At 43.1% G+C, this 19,109-nt stretch overlaps 1 protein-coding gene across 3 annotated transcripts in view; it reads right to left on the reverse strand.

Annotated features, from left to right (window-relative positions):
* Positions 1-345: 345 nt before the first annotated feature.
* meis1b (Meis homeobox 1 b) overlaps positions 346-19,109 on the reverse strand; it is a 78,802-nt gene continuing 60,038 nt past the window's right edge. For all 3 annotated transcript variants that reach the window (XM_029520573.1, XM_029520575.1, XM_029520576.1), the window contains 4 exons: positions 9,652-9,710; positions 7,707-7,796; positions 6,684-6,781; positions 346-1,847 (listed from right to left, as the gene is read on the reverse strand). In XM_029520573.1, coding sequence (XP_029376433.1) covers positions 6,723-6,781; positions 7,707-7,796; positions 9,652-9,710 — 208 coding nt within the window. In that variant the 3' untranslated portion in view covers positions 346-1,847; positions 6,684-6,722. The remainder of the gene's footprint in view (positions 1,848-6,683; positions 6,782-7,706; positions 7,797-9,651; positions 9,711-19,109) is intronic.

Raw genomic sequence — 19,109 nt, forward strand, 5'->3', positions numbered from 1 at the left:
GGATGCATTGATAACCCACACAAGGATGTACACACACGTACCCCCTCACACACACACTGCCATACATACGCACACACACACACACATTGTGACTTTTACATTCTCTCCTGTCTGTTGATCAGCATTACATCATCTGGTTAAATCAAAATGGACTGTGGTATAAATGGTGTTTTCCCATAGCCTCTGCTTCTCCCTGTTATCAGGCCCCATCAAACACTGAAGGGAGGAGAATCCTTTGGGAGGGCTTGGCCTTGTGACATAAAACACATCAATAGGACACTGGAATAGACTTTCAGAGGCCCTCAATCATAGACACACAGAGAAAAACAGGAAATGACATGCTGGTGGGAGACACACTTGTAGTTTCCCATCCACAAAGATTTTTTTTTTTTTTAGATTGTTTGTGAGAATTTACCTAATTTCGGCATCGTGTTTGTTAGCCTGCCATGAAGTTAGCCACGTTGACACCTACATTATGTGTCTATCCTCATTTGAAAAGTGTAGAAAATAGATTCAATGATGAATTGGACGGTGGCAACTGGATTAAAAACTGTTTACATCCAAAATATTAGTTTCTCAAAAACTTATATTGTATTTTGAGTTAGTCTGCTGAGTTGTAAGAGTTTTTAGTCCCCAAGTAGTCAAAAAACTTTCTATGTGAATTCAACTCTGCGCCAGTAGACAAACATATAATCAGCTGATATGAAAATATAATTTTTTTTTTTTTTTTAAATCACCAGATTTAGAGTTAGAAGGTGAAGACACAACAGTAATACACTTAGCTGCACCCTGTGTGGATGTGGATGGGCTGTGTGAACTGTATGTAACAAAAAAAAGAAGAGAAAAACAGGACATCTGTATGGCCATCACACTCTTTCTTACCATCCAAAGAAAGGCTTGCGAGAAATGACAGACTGCTCGACTCGTCTGTTTATTCACTTTTTTTTTTCTTTTAAAAATGCATCGTGATTTAATGGCGGGAGGGGGCAGGAGGTCAAATTCGATGGAGAGACAGCACACACATAGTGTGGAAAGAAACCAGAGAAAAAAAAAAAAAAAAAAAAAAAACAGAAAAAAGTTCACATCCTTTTTTTTAAAAAAATCTATTAGAAACAACATAATATGCAGAACAATACAATAGCATTTACAATACTTAAATTCCCAGTTCTTGTGAGAGTCCAGCGTAATTTTACAACAGTATACAGTATATTTTCTTTCTCCACTCGCATCCCAAACTAGGATTTGATATAGTTATACTTTTAATTTCTTTTCTCTTGCCTTCCCTCGTTCCATGTTTCAATCCTCTACATTTTTTAAAGGGCACCTCTGTTGCTTTGTCAGTGTCCTGTCAGATACAGACATTGGCTTTTCCTTGGTCCAATTCAATCGTCCCAAAGAGTGGAGTGCTCTTCACAGGAAGTCTCTTGTTTTTGCCAAAGGGTCTAGAAAATATCACCAAGTGCCACATTTGTCAAAGGTACAGGCGGAGGACCCAATGTGTCTCTCGTGTGTCATCTGTTCTCAGAATCGCAATCACTTTCAATGGAGGAATCCATGTGAAACTTGTGGGCAGCAAGGGGGTAAAGTCTGGTGCCCACCAGAGAAGAGGCAGGGTTCTGTCCGGACAGGGGGTCACATCTTGGTCAGATGAGGTTTGATCTTCTGTGCATCACCATCACTGCATACATAGAGAAGGATTGGAGGCAGCCATGGGAGGTTTCCCTGGTGCAGATATCAGCTGAATAAAATGTTGTTGGGCTTTGCAGGTTGACAGAGAGGTTGCTGTTGGTTGTTGTTGTCATCAGGGCCTCTCTGAGACTTGTGATCCCCTGGTTTGCCCTGCAGTTCTGAGGAAAGAAAAGATCGAAATGGTTCATTGATGAAGTCAAGTGATGTGAGTTGGTGTGCAGAGAAGGCCTCATCTGACAGTAACGAAAAATGTACATTTTCTGTACAAAACTGTGTAAAGTGATGCAAATGTTTTTGAGCTTTAGTAAGTTTGCATCTAGTCTCCAGCACAGGGGCAGAAAACATTTAACTGCAAAAGGGAGGTATTGAATGAGCTAGATATCATAAATCATTCATTAAATGCAACAATAGCTCACACTACCCCCAAGAAAGCAGACTCTCATGTTACAGTTTCAGAGCAACAGTGCATGAACTTTGGTGGACGTGCTGATAAGGGCAATGTAGTAAGGAAAATGTGTTAATCCAGGAAGAAATGCAAACTGTAACCTGGCTTTACAATAAGACTGTGTCAATGTCTGAGAGACAGAGAAGGCTATGGAGAGTTAAGTGAGTTAATCCTTCACCCTCGGTAATGCTACTTTAACAGTAGGAGATGACTCGGAGACCAAACACACATGATCAACTTGAAGTGATACTGAGGTCCACTTCTTAACATTTCCTGGATAATCTAATTAACTGGACTACAAGGAAACTTAAACTTAGCCTTTGATTATTTACAGTCAGACAGACTACATTAGTACGGATCTAAGTATTAAGGGCAAAGGGAAGCACTGATGAGATAACCTTGAATCTAAAAGTTGTGTTTATCCATCTAGTTTTGTGCGATGCAACCTGTGCATGCCGTCAACTCTCCTGATTCAATGAAAAAATTAAGTAATCTATCATCGCTCTCTTCTTTCCCTGTATACCTCTCTTTAAACCCAACAATAGCCTCCACCCATCTCTGAAGGTGGAAGGTCAAAATTTGCTTGTCACCTGAGAGTGCCCAGGGCCCATCCATGTGCTCACCACACACAAGAGAGCCAAAGCCGACGACACAAAGGACGGCAGGGAAAAGGACAAGGAGGTGCAGCAGGATGAAAGACAATGGATGAGTGAGTGCAAAGACCCTTGTTTGTCATTCCCCTCTTCTCCTTGTTTCAGAAAAGAGCTATTATCTAAGTTAAGTTAGCTTCAATTAGCATGTTCTCAATGCCTTCACAGGTAGGGGTCACATAGGTTTCAGACCCTGCTAGTATCAAACCTATGGCCTTTATATTGTGAAATATAACCCGTGACACTGCAACAAGCTAAGCTTACATGTGCTTTTAAGACAATGCTTACGTTTGAAGCAACGATCCACTAAATTTGCATATAATTTTACTGTTTTTTTGTTTTTAGATGTTTCTGAAAATTACAGAAGCTTTTCTGAAGACTATTCAGTGACTACCCCAGTTTACAGCAACATAATGACATCCCGAAATAAAAACAGTCAATCAAGAATCTGTTAAATTGCTATTTTGTTAATTGTTACTAAGTTACTTGTCGCTCTCGCAGAGGACAAGAGCGACAAGGTTGTAATAAATGCTATGCGCGCTTGAAAGAGCACACATTGCTAATATGGTTTTTCACTTAATAAGCCAATCAATACATTGAGCTGCAGGCCTCTTTCTTAGACTCCAAGGGGGATTCCAGAGGGACCAAATCAACAGGGACACACATTCACATGGACAATACAAAGGGGCACAAAATCCCCATTGGGATTTTTTCCAATGTTCGTTAATAGTAAAAGTTCATCCACCAGAAAGAGAAGTTGAGGGTGGGGGGCGTTGGCGGGAGGATGAGTAGAGGTGGGTAGGGGGTGAGGGGAAATCTTGACCCCTCAGCAGAAGGTTAACAAATTTGTGCTTAATGATTGGAGCAATGAATCCTGGGACAAAGGGTCTCCAGCCGAGGCTGGCAGCAAAGGGGTTACAGACAGCGTTCATTCAAGCGTTCTGCCCGACATTTTGGGGAAAGCTCTGAGCAGAGAGGGCCAGAAAAAATTCCATACGCTCTGTGCCATAATTAATTCTTCCACCCTGTGATAAACTATTGTCCTGAAACTGAAAATTACAGTATTCATGGGCCACCCCTGGCTAATTTTGTGGAAGAGGGAAAGCAGGGAATAGGAAGAAGAGAAAGGGGGTAAGGGTCAGCCGAGAGTCATTTTCGTCTCTATCAAAGGCTCAGCTCACTTCTGCTTCATTTGCTGGGCTTCATCTCTGCTGACAGGTGTATTGTTTCGCAAGGGGATATAAGCTCTGTAATCATCATTGGGTGGAAAGCATAACGCTCTTCACTAAGCAGGACTAATTGGCTTTAGTTTTAACTAATGTTGCAGTGTGACTGCTAGGCACACCTTCTGAATCAAGGCTCAGCACTCCCCAGCACAATAACCGCTCAATTTAGCCCCGCGGTAACAAAACCTCAACTCTACTAATGAAAATTGCTTATAAAATATAATGAACCTGTGCTCTCTTAATCAAATAAGCTAACCGTTTCCCCTCTCCCGTAATAACCTATTAATTTAATTGGTCATGAAAGAATATAACACATCACTTACATTTAATTGACCTAGAAAGGAACGTAGCAATTTGACGGAGACAAGCTAGCAGCTAGCATTGGCTTACAGATGAAACTGTAGAGAAACAATTATTTATGAGGAAGAGTACACATTTTTCTGTCAGCGTGTCTCTCCCAGCTTTTTTGGCCTGTCTCCCTTCTTTCTCCCTCTTTGTCATTTACTCTTTTCTCGCTAGCCATCACTTCATTCACCCCTCCCTCTTGATATCTACTCCTCTCTGTCTTTTTTTTTTTTCTCTCCTCTCTTCCTCTGTCTACTCGTCTTCTCTGCGCTTCGCCCGTCTTGCAGAGGATTCCTCTGGTGGCCCAATTACGAGATTCAGCAGGCAAATTGAGGCTGTTTAAAGCAAGGTCTGCTGGGAAGGCTAGCAGCTGCTGGAAAGAGGCTGCTTGGACACGGCGAACCAGCCCTCATGTTTACACACCCCCTCACATAAACACAGACGCACACACAAGCCTCATTTTGAAAGCGCAGGCTTTCTATTACCATGTCTCCCTGCATTTCAAACCTGAAAGATGCCATTCGATGTGAGATTTTTCTGTTTTTGTTTTGGTCGTTGGTCGACATTTGTGACGGAAACAAGGACGGCATATTTTCATCATGGCATGAACATGCATGCACGCGCATTCTGTGGAGGGTTAATGGTCTCTATTTTTGTAAACCGAATAAGTCAAATCCATTGGTCACACCTCTGGTGATGGCATATTTAATTTGGATCTAGTCAATTAGGCCCAGCTAAGCTCCATACCCTGCTGGCTACGTCCTCCATTTTGCACTAGTTTGTGTCCCCTCCCTGTGCCAGGAGTAATCCTATTACCATACACACATGTGCGCATACGCACACACACATTCGCACTTATACAGACCCACGCGTTTGTACTCGTGCACACAACCACACATGGACAAATTCATATATTTCATGTATGAATGTTTGTCTCTGGTATAGAGAGACGGACATGCACATGCTCACACTCACGCACACACAAACACCCAACAAAAAAAACTCAACAATGATGTTTCAGATAGATTGGACCTTGAGCCACTTTATACACACTCTTCACTGTGACAACACCAAGCCTCTATACATCCAGAATTATGTGGGAGTCTATTTGGCCCTCGGGCGAGTGAGGGAGGGAGCGAGTAAGAGAGAGAGAGAGAGAGAGAGAGAGGGTGAGAGCAGGGGGGGGAGAGAATTAAAGAGAAACAGAAAAAAAGGTATTTGTGAAAGAGATACAGACAGTGAGAGAGACCACAAAGAAGGAGAGACACAGAGTAAGGATGAGGTAGACAGAGAGGGAGAGAGGGAAAAGGTGGGGTTAGGGGGAGGGGGCAGGGGACGGGGGGACTCCTCTAGCTGGTTAGTGTGTGTATTAATGTGGCTCATGCATCAACAGCAACCCGGCAGATTTATGACACTTAAGGGGCGCTCACTCCTCTCTCTCCTTCTCCTTGCACCAGCAACGACTGCTTACATTTTTGCCAATCAGTCTGTTGCCATGGTAACGTCATACCTGCCCCCCCCCCCTTCCTTGGTCTCGCCCCCCTCCACCCCATCCCTGCCTCCTTTCCTTCTCATCACTCCTCTCCCCCCTTTTTGCCCCATTCGCCTTCTTTCTTGTTGGCACACACACAAGCCAAGTGTACTTCCATAGAAATATGTGTGTAATTAATTTTCAGTTTATACGTACTCAGACATTCAAACCGCCTTCATATCACTGATTATCATTTGTATATCGAATATGCGCATGTGAACTTGAGCCTAAACTGTCTGTTTTCTCCTCTCCCTTTTCCGCTATCTTTCTCTCTTCTTTTTTTTAATCCTGAAAAACATTCTCTTCTTTCCTCTCTCACTGATATGGAGGATGTTTAGTCCTGTAGCTACTGGAAATGTGAGAGAGCTGCACACACACACATTTCATACACAAAGTTACAAGGTTGTGATCAAAGGCTCTTATCACCACACAGAGGGTGGGAGAGTTAGAGAGAGTAAGAGAAAAAAAAAATCAGCCTGGCAAGAACAAAAGTCTGCAATAAAATCCTCCTTTAAAACACAGAGGTAAAAAGTACAAAAGAATATTTCCTGAACATACTGGTTCGGAGAATAGACATATACACGTACATTTGTAAAAGTGCATTGGTACAAAACGCCAAAGATATATGTTTTTTTAAACAAACACACTAAATTGCAATTTAACAGCAGATCCGTACTTGATGTTCAGTAAATCAGAGTGTAAGACGCCTGTACAAAATGTTATAAATGTGCCTCTGTTCACCTGGAAAAATAAATAAATGTGTGAGTGCAAACCAGTGTGTGTAACTTTGTACTTACATCCCCCTTTGTGTTGCGATTGGTTAGACGTGGGCGGGGCTACATGTAGTGCCACTGACCTTCCATGCCCATGTTCATGCCCATTCCGCCCATCGGTCCTGAGAGACATGGAGGGGAGAGAGTTCAAATGCAAAACTGAAGTAAAAAGGTTTTGTGGGTCTCCACAATGTAACCACTACAGTTACTTAAATGGCAATTTATTAGAGAAAAAAAAATTTAAACCTAGGGAAGGGTAAGCAGGAGTGTTTGCACTGAGGTAAATACCAGAAATGGTGCAACTCTGAGCATAAGTCATACAGCATTGCAGAAGAGCATACTGACTGGTGGAAAAAGGAGTTTTGTAGGAGTGAGAAGGGGTGAGGGGGTGATGCAGGGTGGGTTTAGTCGCCTGGCAGTTTATCCAAACCTGCTGACTTTGAGTGGAGGGTGAGATAGGGTTAGAGACTTGAGAGAATCCAAGAAAACAGGGGATAGAGGAGGAGGAGAGGAGCTTAAGGACAAACTCTGGGATTAGACCTGATGGCGTGAGAGAGAGGGACTGAGTGTGAGGGAGTGAGGAAGGAGACGGTGTGTAATGTGATTGACCACACCTGTTCTGGTTGTATGTGTGTATCTATCCGTGTGTGTGTACATTACATGTGCCTATGCTGTGTCTTTATCGCTGTGTTGAGGGTGCACAAGCTGCACAGTTTACACTTAAATCACCACACAGTGACCATATAGCTTCCACAAAGTACTTGTGTGTGAGAAAGGACAAGAATGAGCCGTACTTATGGAAGAAGCAGTATGAAACAGACCAGGACCTTGGTTACTGTTAAAAGACGAGACAGGTGAGAAAAAGTGCAGGAGGGAAAAGATGGAAGAGATGAGACAGGAGTGAAACTGCACGAGGCCTGATCAGGCAAGAGTGGAAAAAGGAGGACAAAGGTGTGAAAATGAGCAAACAACAGTGAGCAAAGACAAGAGCAAATTAGGATGAGTGAAGCAGGAAAGAAAGGGACAGACACGCAGAGAAAGCCTTACCAGGTGGTCTGATTCCCATGTGCTGCTGGCCGTCCATGACGAAGCCCCCCATCGGCTGGCCATCTGGATTGTAGGGAGCTCCTTGACTTACTGTGGATGGAGGAGGAGAAAGAGAGAGGGGGTGGGGGGTGAGGGGGAGGGGGATTGGAGGGAGGGGATGGAGTGGTCAATTAGTGCTTTTAATTAAGGCTCAGTGGCCGAAGCGGGATCATCTGTTGGCCAGTGCACGCACAGGGAGCCGCCGTTGTCTCTCAACGTCATTCTACTCCGTGTCCCTGCAGCCCGCTCTGCACTGTAAGCCCTTGGTGGACTTTAATACATCTAAATGCTCTAATAGGGATCGGACTAAGAGACTTCAACACACACCAAGGTACACTTAAGACACACAAGGACTTTGTTTTAAAATGAGACGTGAGCCATCTGGATGAGATGATCTCTGTCTTTACACAATGACTTTTTTTCCATAAAGTTTTTGTTTCATTTAGGCTGTTAAAATCGTTTCATTGCATCATTGATACAACAGTGAAACAGTAAAAATGGTGCGTGAGATATTAAAACCCTACACTGATTTTTGTGGCTGCACCTTTCAATCAAATGTAAATGCTCTAGACGTTTTGTGCATGATTTCATACACATTGCAAAAACACTTCACCGACATATGCGTATCTTTAGAAACTCATGGATCTCAGCTGGAGTTTGAAATCACGTTCTGTGTGTTTGGTGGCATGGTGCGACTGGCCTACCAATGAGCGAGGTTTCAGAGGTGGCATTGATACAGTTAATTTCCTCTCTCTCTGTTTCTCTCTCAGGAAAAGCACAGCATTTTTAACAAACTCCAAAAGAATATTGGCTGTTCAGAGTTTACACATTTTCATTTGCTAACCCTAACCCCTAACACCGTTTCCAAAGGTACTGAAACCAAATTCCTACCACTAATGAATAATTAGCATGACTTCTTATTTAGAACAATCTCTGCACTAAACACTGATATGATTATATTCCATCATATATATATGATCAAAAGAGCAGAATGAACTCCAGGCCAGATCTCTAATTGGTCTCCATTTGCGACAACAGTAAGTCATTCTTGCTGACTGGCCTCAGAATCTGCTCCTACCTAAATGCTTTATCTAATAAATGCTGCCTATAACTGAGCAGCAGCGATAAGTGAAACCTGATAGGGTTCCTATTTTTTGCTCGCCTCCATTGTTCTGCTCTCATAGAAATCCACTTACCTTCGATTTAGGCTGTTTGGGGGTCAGTGAAGCAAAAGCAAGAACTCAGCCCCACTGAATGCCTTTGAACTTTACTGCGCCCCTAATGCCACCCTGACCTCTGACCCCTATTACAGGTAATAAAGTTTACGGCAGTCCAAACCAAGCCATGCGCCAGGGGAACCGCTCCCTCGCTCCCCTCACTCCCTGAAACAGCCTCAAATAGGGTTGAGGTGGGGAGTTTAAAGGAGTGCGAGGGGGGTGGGTAAAAACAGGTCTGGAGCCAAAAAGCCAAACAACGGTCACTCAAAAAAAGTAACGGGTGTAGCCCTCTTTATGTTTTGGTTTGAGCCAGAGAGGAAGGGCTGAGTGTTTTTTTTTTTTTCTTTGCCTGGTTGGCAAAGAGGGGGAGGAAGGGGTTAAGAGCAAACCTTACTGAGAACACAGCAAGTTTTGTTTTATAGGCTATGGAAAATAAGTCCAGTCATCGTTAACTCATTTTCGAATTATTATAACTCGTAATTAATAAATAGTGGCACATCAAAGTTGATTAATGGTTGTTGTTAATGTTGTAACGTTAATATAATGAAGGGGACACCCCCCAGAGGTTTTGGACATTCCAGGATAGCGGGGATCAGTCCTGTATTTACCAGCTGAGAGGCCTCCGAGTGCATGGAGTGTGGATGATTTTTGCCTGCGCGACTTGAATACAGAAACTATAGGAGACTTGCCTGCACGGTTTGACTGGTCAATCATGGGCTGGACTATTCTCCTCCGGGCGTTAATGAACCTGAAGAAATGAAAGAGGAGCAGGAAGGGGGTGAGGACGAGGAAGAAAAAGAGAAAAAAAAAAAAAAAGGCCATCAAAATCGCTTACAAAGAGAATTTTGGCACACAGTTGAAAAACAAGCACATTGCCAAATCAGCCTTTTCTAAACATAACAGTGATATGGAGAAATTATTCTCCCCTAAGTAACCCTGAGCTCTGGAAAAGCCCTTGTAGAGCCACAGTGAAAGTCACATCTTAATAACCTTAACAACCGAGGCAGTTGTCTTTAAAAACGCAAAACTCCACAACTTGTGCAAACTTGCACAGCCCCAGTGTATACACAGTCGCATCGACCTAAACACTGGGGTCTTTGTGGGGTGAGGCTTAACCAGGATTTTCTCTCTGCCTGTTTGAAACATGTCGACCCATCTCGCTTTGTTGGAGACGTTCCACCTCACGAGGAGCTGAGATTGCTGACTGTTTAACACACTTGGCTCTGTGCGCAGCAGTGTGGCAAGTGTTGCTGACAGAAACATGTCATGTTGCCACTGGTGCGAGGCATTGTTTTTGGCGATACTATGGTAAGACAGGTGACCATGTGTTACTCTGTGACAGCAAGAGCTTTTTTGTTTTTTATGTCTACGTATGTGTGTGCGTTTTCACAGAAGCAGGATTTGGTACATATCGCCCTGGACCAACCCCTGTACCCCGTGACCTCCAATAAAAGGACACGGCCAGACCATTTATTGTGTGCACACACATCATCAGTCATATTTAAATCTGCTCACCCATTTTCAACAGGTACAAAATACACACACACAAACACACACTTAATCTCTCTCCCACTCCCATGTCTATTCACGCCCTCGCACACACTCGCTCAGGCGGCGCTCTGGCCTTGCTCAGTCTAACCCCTTGTGAAATGACCCTTTGACCTGTAATGACCCCAAGGAGAGAGGGCTTTTGGGGCTTCTGACTTGATTTATGTGTTCCTGCTGTTGCCTGACCGGACACTTCTATTTCATCTCTAAAAGGGGAGCATTAGCTAAAGTTTAAGGAAACAATAGCCCTGCTGCACTTCTGAGGCTGGAAAAGGGAGCCTTTCAAGGGGTCTAGTAACGAAAGGAAGGGCAAACAGCAGCAGGAGGACACTCAGTGGTCAATCAGTTTAACTCCTATTCAGTCCATCAAACAATTACACTTTTTTTGTCAGGTATTTTTTATTTTATTTTTTTTTTTATATTTTACATTTTCTCATTATACATTTTTCATGTTCACCCTTTTTTTTCTTTGCCTGCTATCTCTCCTGTATCACTTCCTAAAGACAGAGTTGCAGGGAAATGAGGTGCGTAGTGGAGACAGATAGCAAGACAATTATTAGCTGCCTAATTGCTTTCCTGAATTCATTTTTAGAAAATGTTTAAGTTTTGACAGGGGCGCAAGTGGAGCTTTCCTTGAGATAAAATGAAGAAAAAAGAAACCGGCATCTTGTTAGCCTTTGAGTTCAAGGCTTTGACAATTTTGTTTTCGATTTGTCATAATATAATATAAACTATGTTGAATCGAAAATTTTTTGGGAGGAGAGAGAGAAACAGAAAGAGGAAGGGAGGAATGCAAGAATGCACTGACATGGCAGAGCACCATCAAATGAGGGAACGTCTGGAGTTTTATCACCAACACCCCCCTCCCTTCCTCCCTCGCTACCCTGTTTTGTTGGAGGAGATATGGGAGGAGCAGTGAGGGAGTGAGGGCAAGGAGGGTTGACGAGGCCTGAGCATTCCTTTAACTCTTCTCTCCTCTCGTGGTTCTATATAGAAGGATGAGGTCAACCTAAGGCCAGCGCTGGCTAACTGTTGACCTCCCCTTCTCCTCACCTCCTTCTTTTTGTCTTTTATTGCGGTCTCCTTGAGTCTATTCCTCTCTCTCCCCCTTGTCTTTCTTCTTTATTTCTCCCCTTCGAAACCTTAGGACCTCTTCCTGATGCCTTCAAAAACACACTGATGCAACAAAGGAGGTTGTTTCGGCAATAGGTGTTCACATATGAGAAAGTCAGGCATGTGTTCCTGGTAAAGTTGAGCCGAAGGAAAGATCTAATTTTGCACGACCTCCCAGAAATATGACACCGACACTTATTTGCTTGAAGGATTAAATAGGCTGTGTACCAGTGAAGTACTGATCCTACCATTGCTGCTACTGCTGCTAGTGGCCCGACAAGTGCTGCTACTATTACAACTCCTAAAAGAACAACTACAGTGACTCTGCCTCTCATTCCTCCCTCTCGGTCCCCCCTCTATCTGTTTCCTTCTCTTGCTTGCTCCCTCCTTATCATTCCTTCCCTGTATGGTGGAAACTGGCAGTACACCTCCCAGCAATGAACCCACTCTCCAACTCACAACCCCCCCCATCGCAAAAACTCCGCTGGTTTCCTGTCCCCTTCGTCCCCATATCTGAGGCCAGATGCACCATGGGGGCTGGAACAAAGGATAAAATGCCTCTCATAATAGCAGCCAGGGGAACAGAGCGATGGAGAGCGGGAGAATGAGAGAGAAGCAGGAGTGAGAGAGCGAGGGGGAAAAAAATGCAAGGGGCTCTGGTCTGCAAACCAGACACTCTTACTGTGACCGTTAATAAGCTAACAGAGAGAGAGTGTGAGAGAGGGAAACGCAAGGGTGAGGGAGCAAAAAGGAGGGGAACCAAGAGAGGAAATAAAAAAGGGAGAAGACTCACAGAGATATAGACGGAAAGAAAGGAGCGAGAGCGGGAGCAGAGAGAAAAGCGGATCTCCTCCAGTTGGGGAGTCAGGCTTCACCTTTGCACGACCCCTGGGTGCTATAGGGCCAGTGTTTATGGCCTGTTCATTCCCCTGCCTCCCATCACAACACAATGAGCTGCACTATTCAGCTCTGCTCAGCGCAACAATAGCTGGGCTATTTTGGCGTGACACACCACTGGTGGTACGCCTAAAGTTGGGCAAAGACACCGAAAGAGGGAGGAAGGGAAATGACTTGAAACAAAATTTTGCCTTGTGTAATTCGGCCAACCCAGCCTGCTGTAACTCTGCCAAGGATACGAGTGTGATTTCCACCGTGGGCACACGTGCTTGACACATGCAACCATTGCAAAGTGGATCAGAAAACATGTCAGCCATATGTTACACCAGAACTGATGTGTCCTTAAAAGTTATGTAAGGCGACTGATTAAATTGTATTCTATGTTGTTTTGCCTCCAATCTATTTCTCCTTCTGAGATTGCTAATGTCTGGATTAATTCTCCCGCCCATCTCCCTCCTCAGGAAAGAGTGGAACTGATTGCGACGGCGCCTGCCAAGCCCTTGCTAATGTCCTATTCTCATTACACCAGAGACACTCACACACATGCATAGGCACACTGAGCGGAGGCGGACGCACACAGGTGTACACCGAGCACACGTGAAATGCCCAATTAAAAGCAAGAAATTGTCTTTTTCATCAGCTGCCTTTGATGCGTGACCAATTAGGGGATAATTTAATAACGAGCAGTGGAAAGATGCAGATTGGATATACAAAAGGTTACCCTGCGAGCTCGTTGATTTAAATTCATGTGGAGTTCTCCGTTTCTGTGGCACACATACTCACAAAACACGCACACCTCCCTGAGCCTACTACTGATATTATATTAGTAATATGAGACACACTGCACAAATGTGCACATGCACATACTGTATATGAACAGACGTCTTATGCACTCACTCCCAATATTACATTAGCAATCTGAGAAAAGTGTGCTCACACGTGCGCAGACCTACACACACCACAAATTCATGGACAACTGGATATTCCAGTATAACACACACTTATAAAGACCGGCCGTAGGATGTCAGTGCATGCCAACAGATGTTTTCATACATATTCAAATCCAGGGGCCGCTTAAAATAACTGTGTAACCGCACGCTCCTCCTGGCTGCCAATCAATGTGATTTAAAAGCACTAAAAAAGAAAGCAAGCTCCTGACGGGTAGAATCATGTATCTTATCATCAGGTTGTCACTGCGTGGCCAGCATCGATTGTCTGCTGCTCAACCACAATTAACGCCTAGCCCATATATCCTTCCTTCTCACTGGTGAACACACACGCACGCTTGCGCAAAATAAAATGTTAAAGAAAAAATATGTGTGTTCTGCTTCCAGATTAAAGTCCTTTGTTTCCTTGGAATGAATTTCTAACAAACCTGTTTCAAGAAAAGTGATTTCAACAAAACTTAATGCTGCATAACATAATCATTAAAAAAACAAGAATTACACAGGAGCAGTTGATTTGCACTTGTGCACCCACACAAATACAGTTAACCACCCATAAATCTCAAGATAAGCAATCATATAGCAAGCTAACACGCACACACTGCTGTGTCACACATTGTGTCTCGGCAGACTTTATTATCCTGTCCTATGTCCCAGCACATCTCCATCTTCTTAAGTAATTAGTTATTTTATTATAGAGCTCACATATTCTCTTATGTGCAGCAGGGGGTGGAAGTGCATTTGTGTGCATGTACCTGCGTATTGAACGTGTGTATACGTATGTGAGAGTGCTGAATGTGGGTGTGTGAGGGAATTACAGTTATGAGTTTCTCCCCTTGTTCTGCTCAGTTGACAAGTTACTCATAAATCACCTCCTTCTCTTCCCCCCTTCATCCTTCCCTCACCCTCTCCCTCCCTCCCCTCGGTGTCATTCTCAGGTCAGATACTTGGATAAGATCATTCAGATTAGTTTGAATAAACTAATGCAGCTGTTTGCAGTACAAATCCACAAACAGTTATGAGATGGGAATCATCTCTAACCCTAAACTCAAAAGAAATGCAAATGCAAGTACTTCCAATTGGCTGTTATTGTATTGTATGGCATTTATAGTGTTTGAACAATTTGGATGTGGAGTAATACTGTTAAAACAACTCAGACAGTATTCAAAACACTTAAAGTGTGAATTGTGATATTTTTTTAGGTTTATGTTAGGACTCATTATTCATAAGAAAAAAAAATAGCTTTTTTTTTTTTTTTTTATTTATGTTTCCCAGTCTTTGCTAAGATGATGAAGTAGATGAACAAACATGGTTTCCAGTGTTTGAGGTCTGTTAACCTTTCTAATAAATAGTTTCAGAACGCTATGAACATTAGGGAGGGATCTTGGGACCACTTTTATCTCTGAATTGAGACGTGGATTGTGCAAAAAAAAAAAAAAGGCTGCAACTGTCTATGAGTAAGCCATACCTAACGTTGAGCAAAGAGACAAAAACATACTCACATGTTCGCACATGCATGGAATCATAAAAACAATATGAAATATGATATTCATGCACCGGCACACACACTAAAAAGACATTATTCAGGGGCCCTGTGATTTCAGTCACCAATATATACATTATGTCTTTATTGGCAGGCAAGCAGTTCCTGAAAACATCTCCAAATGCAGACACACCCATTGACATATGCATGCTGAGTATATGCGGGCCTGCTGATCCAGCTCCTAATAACATGAGGTGGATTAGTTGGATCCAGAACCACATATGGAGGGAAACATAAGAAAAACTGTGAAATTTAAAAGGAGCTTTAGAGTGGGAGCAGCCATGGGGTCACTTAATCCCCATTACTGCGCACACATAAAATACAAGTATGTAAGCACACACACACACCCTGTTGCTCCACTACCTAAGAGCCCAGTGTCCATTAAGAGAGTCATGAATCTACCACTAAAGCTGGTTTTTACAGAGTGGCGCGACTGGCTGGGTAACCATGCACACACACATGTACTCGCAAACTGGAGATCTCCTTGTGTATGTGTGTTCAGTGTGTACTTGTGTGTCCATGACAACCAGGTGTCTTTAAGAATTATAGAGAGGAAATATTGGCCACTTGAAAAACATACCTGAACTCATTGGCTAGACTGGCTTTGCAACAGCCTCTGACTTCTAAATAGGATTAGGCAAAATGCAAATTATCAACAGAGGGTGTGTGAGAAACAGAGAGAAAAGTTCTGAAAACAAGAGACAAAGAAGAAGAGAGAGCACAGAAATAAAGAGACAGAATAAGAAAGACATCGGGGGGAGTGTTTATCTGTCACTTTCTTTATCTCTGTTCCTGCTTCCCTTCACACACATTCAGACATTCTTGGACTCAGCTAGCCAGTCATCCATCAATGCCAGAGAGAGTGAGGGTATGGCTTGAAGCCTGACTTTACCCAGAAACAACATGGCTGTCCTGTGCTGCCCAATCCACAAATATAACATTGGACAGAGTCTGTGTCCTTTCGCCTTTGGGCTTGGATCGAAGCGTGTGCATGAATGATTGTGCGCTGTTCTGGGTATGTTCACATATTGAAACTCTATTATCAGCACTCATCTCATGTGTTTTAAGGAGTGGTATGCAAATACATTTGCAAGTTGGCACATGGTGACTATTTGTGTGTGTTTTTACCAAAAACCTAACTAGCATAGCTTTCTAAAAAAAAAAAAAAAAAAACACAGTTAGACACACAAATGACCACAGTGTCACACAGAGCCAGTATTGCTGACAGGGCTTGCACTGGGGACTGCTGCAAACACAGTGGTTGACCTAAATCCCCTCACACTACCCGTGTCATATCCTGTCCCTGTGCGTGTCACTTCCCCCCACTGGCTCACAGCAGCCATCACTATGGGGATCCCTCTGAGTGCCCAGAAATGAGCAAAGACACTTTCAGGCAGAGAAAACTGAAGGAGCACAAGTGAGGAAAGTAGGGAACATAGATGTTTCCCTTCACATGTTATCTAAAGAAAAACATGAACATACACATATATGCTATACTGCTATAGTCACACATAAATTGCAAGGGGAAAATCAATGATAAATAATTGAAAAATGCAAAGTGACCAGTCGATACTTTTTTCTATTTCACCAGTGTCACGAAAGCTTCGGTTCAGTCTGTCCGCTTCATCGTTTTATGCTTTGTCTACAAATCCCTGACATAGAGCCATCACTTCTCTTAATTGCATGAAATCAATGTCACTCTTCTGCCTGTTAATTGTAGGTATAGGTGTCCTATTTCTCCAAGATATTTAATTTTAGGCAAAAAAATACTTGGTCCACATCCCTGCTGATTCACTTTCACAACAGGGTTTGATCAACACTAGAAAACATCGCTGTGAGTACAACTGGCTGACGGTGGCGAGTAAGACAGCAACCATGTGTGGTTCGACACAGACCCTGGCATTCACGTTCTGTGGCCTTTCATGTTTTGGACCCCACCCTCCTCTGCCTCGTCCGCCCCCCACCTCCCCCCACACACTTCTGTACTACAAAAGGAGGTTGAAAAGCAGGGGAGAGGAGTGGGGAGAAAAGAGGAGGGAATAAAAAAGACAGAGAGAGAGAGGAGAGAATGAAGCGAAATGCAGGTTTGGCCTCAGGCAGCGTGCTGTGATGTAAGAGAAGCAGAGAGAGTGCGAGGAAGAAAGGGGGAGGAGAGATGGTGTTCAGTTCACGGCGTGTCTTTTCACATGGACACCTATATGTGTGTAAGCACACCCACACATCTGCACACATTTTTGTTGACATAATACAGTAAAGACAGGTTCGTGTCTGCACAAGCTAAAGATTCCTGTTAAAGGCGATTGGAGGCAACACCTTTCAAACTGAGGGAGAAAATATGGTTTTAGACACCATTCTCACTTTTTAACTCAGTGTTGAAATCTGAGGGTGAGGTCATGTCTAGTGTTTGTTCATTTGTGTGCTGGAGTGTTTGTAGGTGTGTGTGGTATTTGCTGTAATGTCAGGGAGTTTCAGTCTGAAGCAACTTGACAGAACTGCAGTGTCTGTACCGGGCTTTAGGGCATAGGACTGAAACTGGGCCTGCTAATTCCTAAACACACACGCGCACCTAAGAAGACTTTCTCTGAACAAGTTCAAGCATCTCTCTCTAGTTTGTCAACATGCTGAATAACAGAACTCATCTCACACTACCTGTCTGTCTGTCACGCACAGAAGTACATTTCAGTCATATTTAGGTCATTTTGTTAATGATTTCCAAGTTCCTGACAACAGTTAACTCAATCAGTCAATCCTTAATACTTTTACAGATCTAATCAGAAGATCAGATAAACTCTAACAGTCGAGATAGACTTTTAATTACATCAATTAGTAATAAAATAGGGGTGATAATGTTGGTAATAATTCTAAAATAAACACATCAGTTAGGTGCACCAGCAGTTGCTCCGTACCAGACTGGGAGGGTAGTTTGCAGTAGTCCATTCGTTCAATCCTCACACTTTTGTTTGCTTTTCTATGAAGTTAAAACCTGAATGATCATGTGACTCATCCTCTTGTCCTCTTTGCAGCTTTGTCACAGCACACTGTTGTTTGAACTGCCAAAAAACACTAACTGAACCTGAGCAAATGAGACCCAAGTTAAATCCGAATGATCCTTTCCATCCGATTCGGTACGATTTCTCAGCATTCATGCAGGATGTACCAACTAATCGAAAGATTATTGTTTTAAAAAAAAACAGGAAGCGTTTCTTCTATCCATCACTTGCACTCCTTCACTTCTCTCACATCTCCCTCTCCTCTGTTTGTCCTTTTAGAAACCCGATAAGAGACGTGTATGTATGTACCACACTGCTTCCTAAGAAGCCTTGACATCCATCCACTATGCCTTCTTGAATACTACCTCTCTCTCTTTCCCTCTCCCTTGCTGTTTCTCCGTCCATGCTTTTAAGACGTTCGTAAAAGCAGGTCTTATTGACAAAACAATCGCTCGGCGAAGGCTTAAACACTGCCTTTAAAGGGGCATTATTAAATTGCAGGCAGGAAGGGGAGGGGCAGCCAACAAGGGAAACCTGATGACCCTGCCATCGATTTTTACATCACCAGAGCGTTAGGAGAACTTAGCACAGAGATACTGACTGTAGCCAAAGAGAGAGAAAGCCGACAAGGAAAGGAAGACCTTTTATATGTCACGCTTAGCTTCCTGCTGTATTAAGAGTGGTTTAAGTTTGTGAGCACGTGAAGCTGACTTATTTTCTTTTCTCTTTTGTTCCCAACTGCTGATTTATAATCTGATTACACCTTGACTTCTTTCTTTACTGATGCCTATATGCTGTATGCATTACATATGGTGGGAAAACCAATTATGGTCTTGTCTTATCACTAAAACTTTTTATTACTTGTGATGTGATGCTCTTTAGCTTCAAGTTATAAGGTTCAACTTTGGCAAAAATTTGTTTGTCATTAAGGTCCAGAGAAGTCATAGTTTCACTTTGTGTAGTGCCAAAAGCCCCTTGCTGGTCACTCTCAGAACTTTTTCTGCATTTCTCTCCCAAACAACAAGACACCAACTTTTAAAAGCATCCTTACCTGCTGCAGGATGGAATACACTGCTGAGACACTTGCAGTTTCATTTTTGGCTCTATCTTAA

Source organism: Echeneis naucrates, chromosome 15 (assembly GCF_900963305.1).
Source record: "Echeneis naucrates chromosome 15, fEcheNa1.1, whole genome shotgun sequence".
Lineage (NCBI taxonomy): Eukaryota > Metazoa > Chordata > Actinopteri > Carangiformes > Echeneidae > Echeneis > Echeneis naucrates.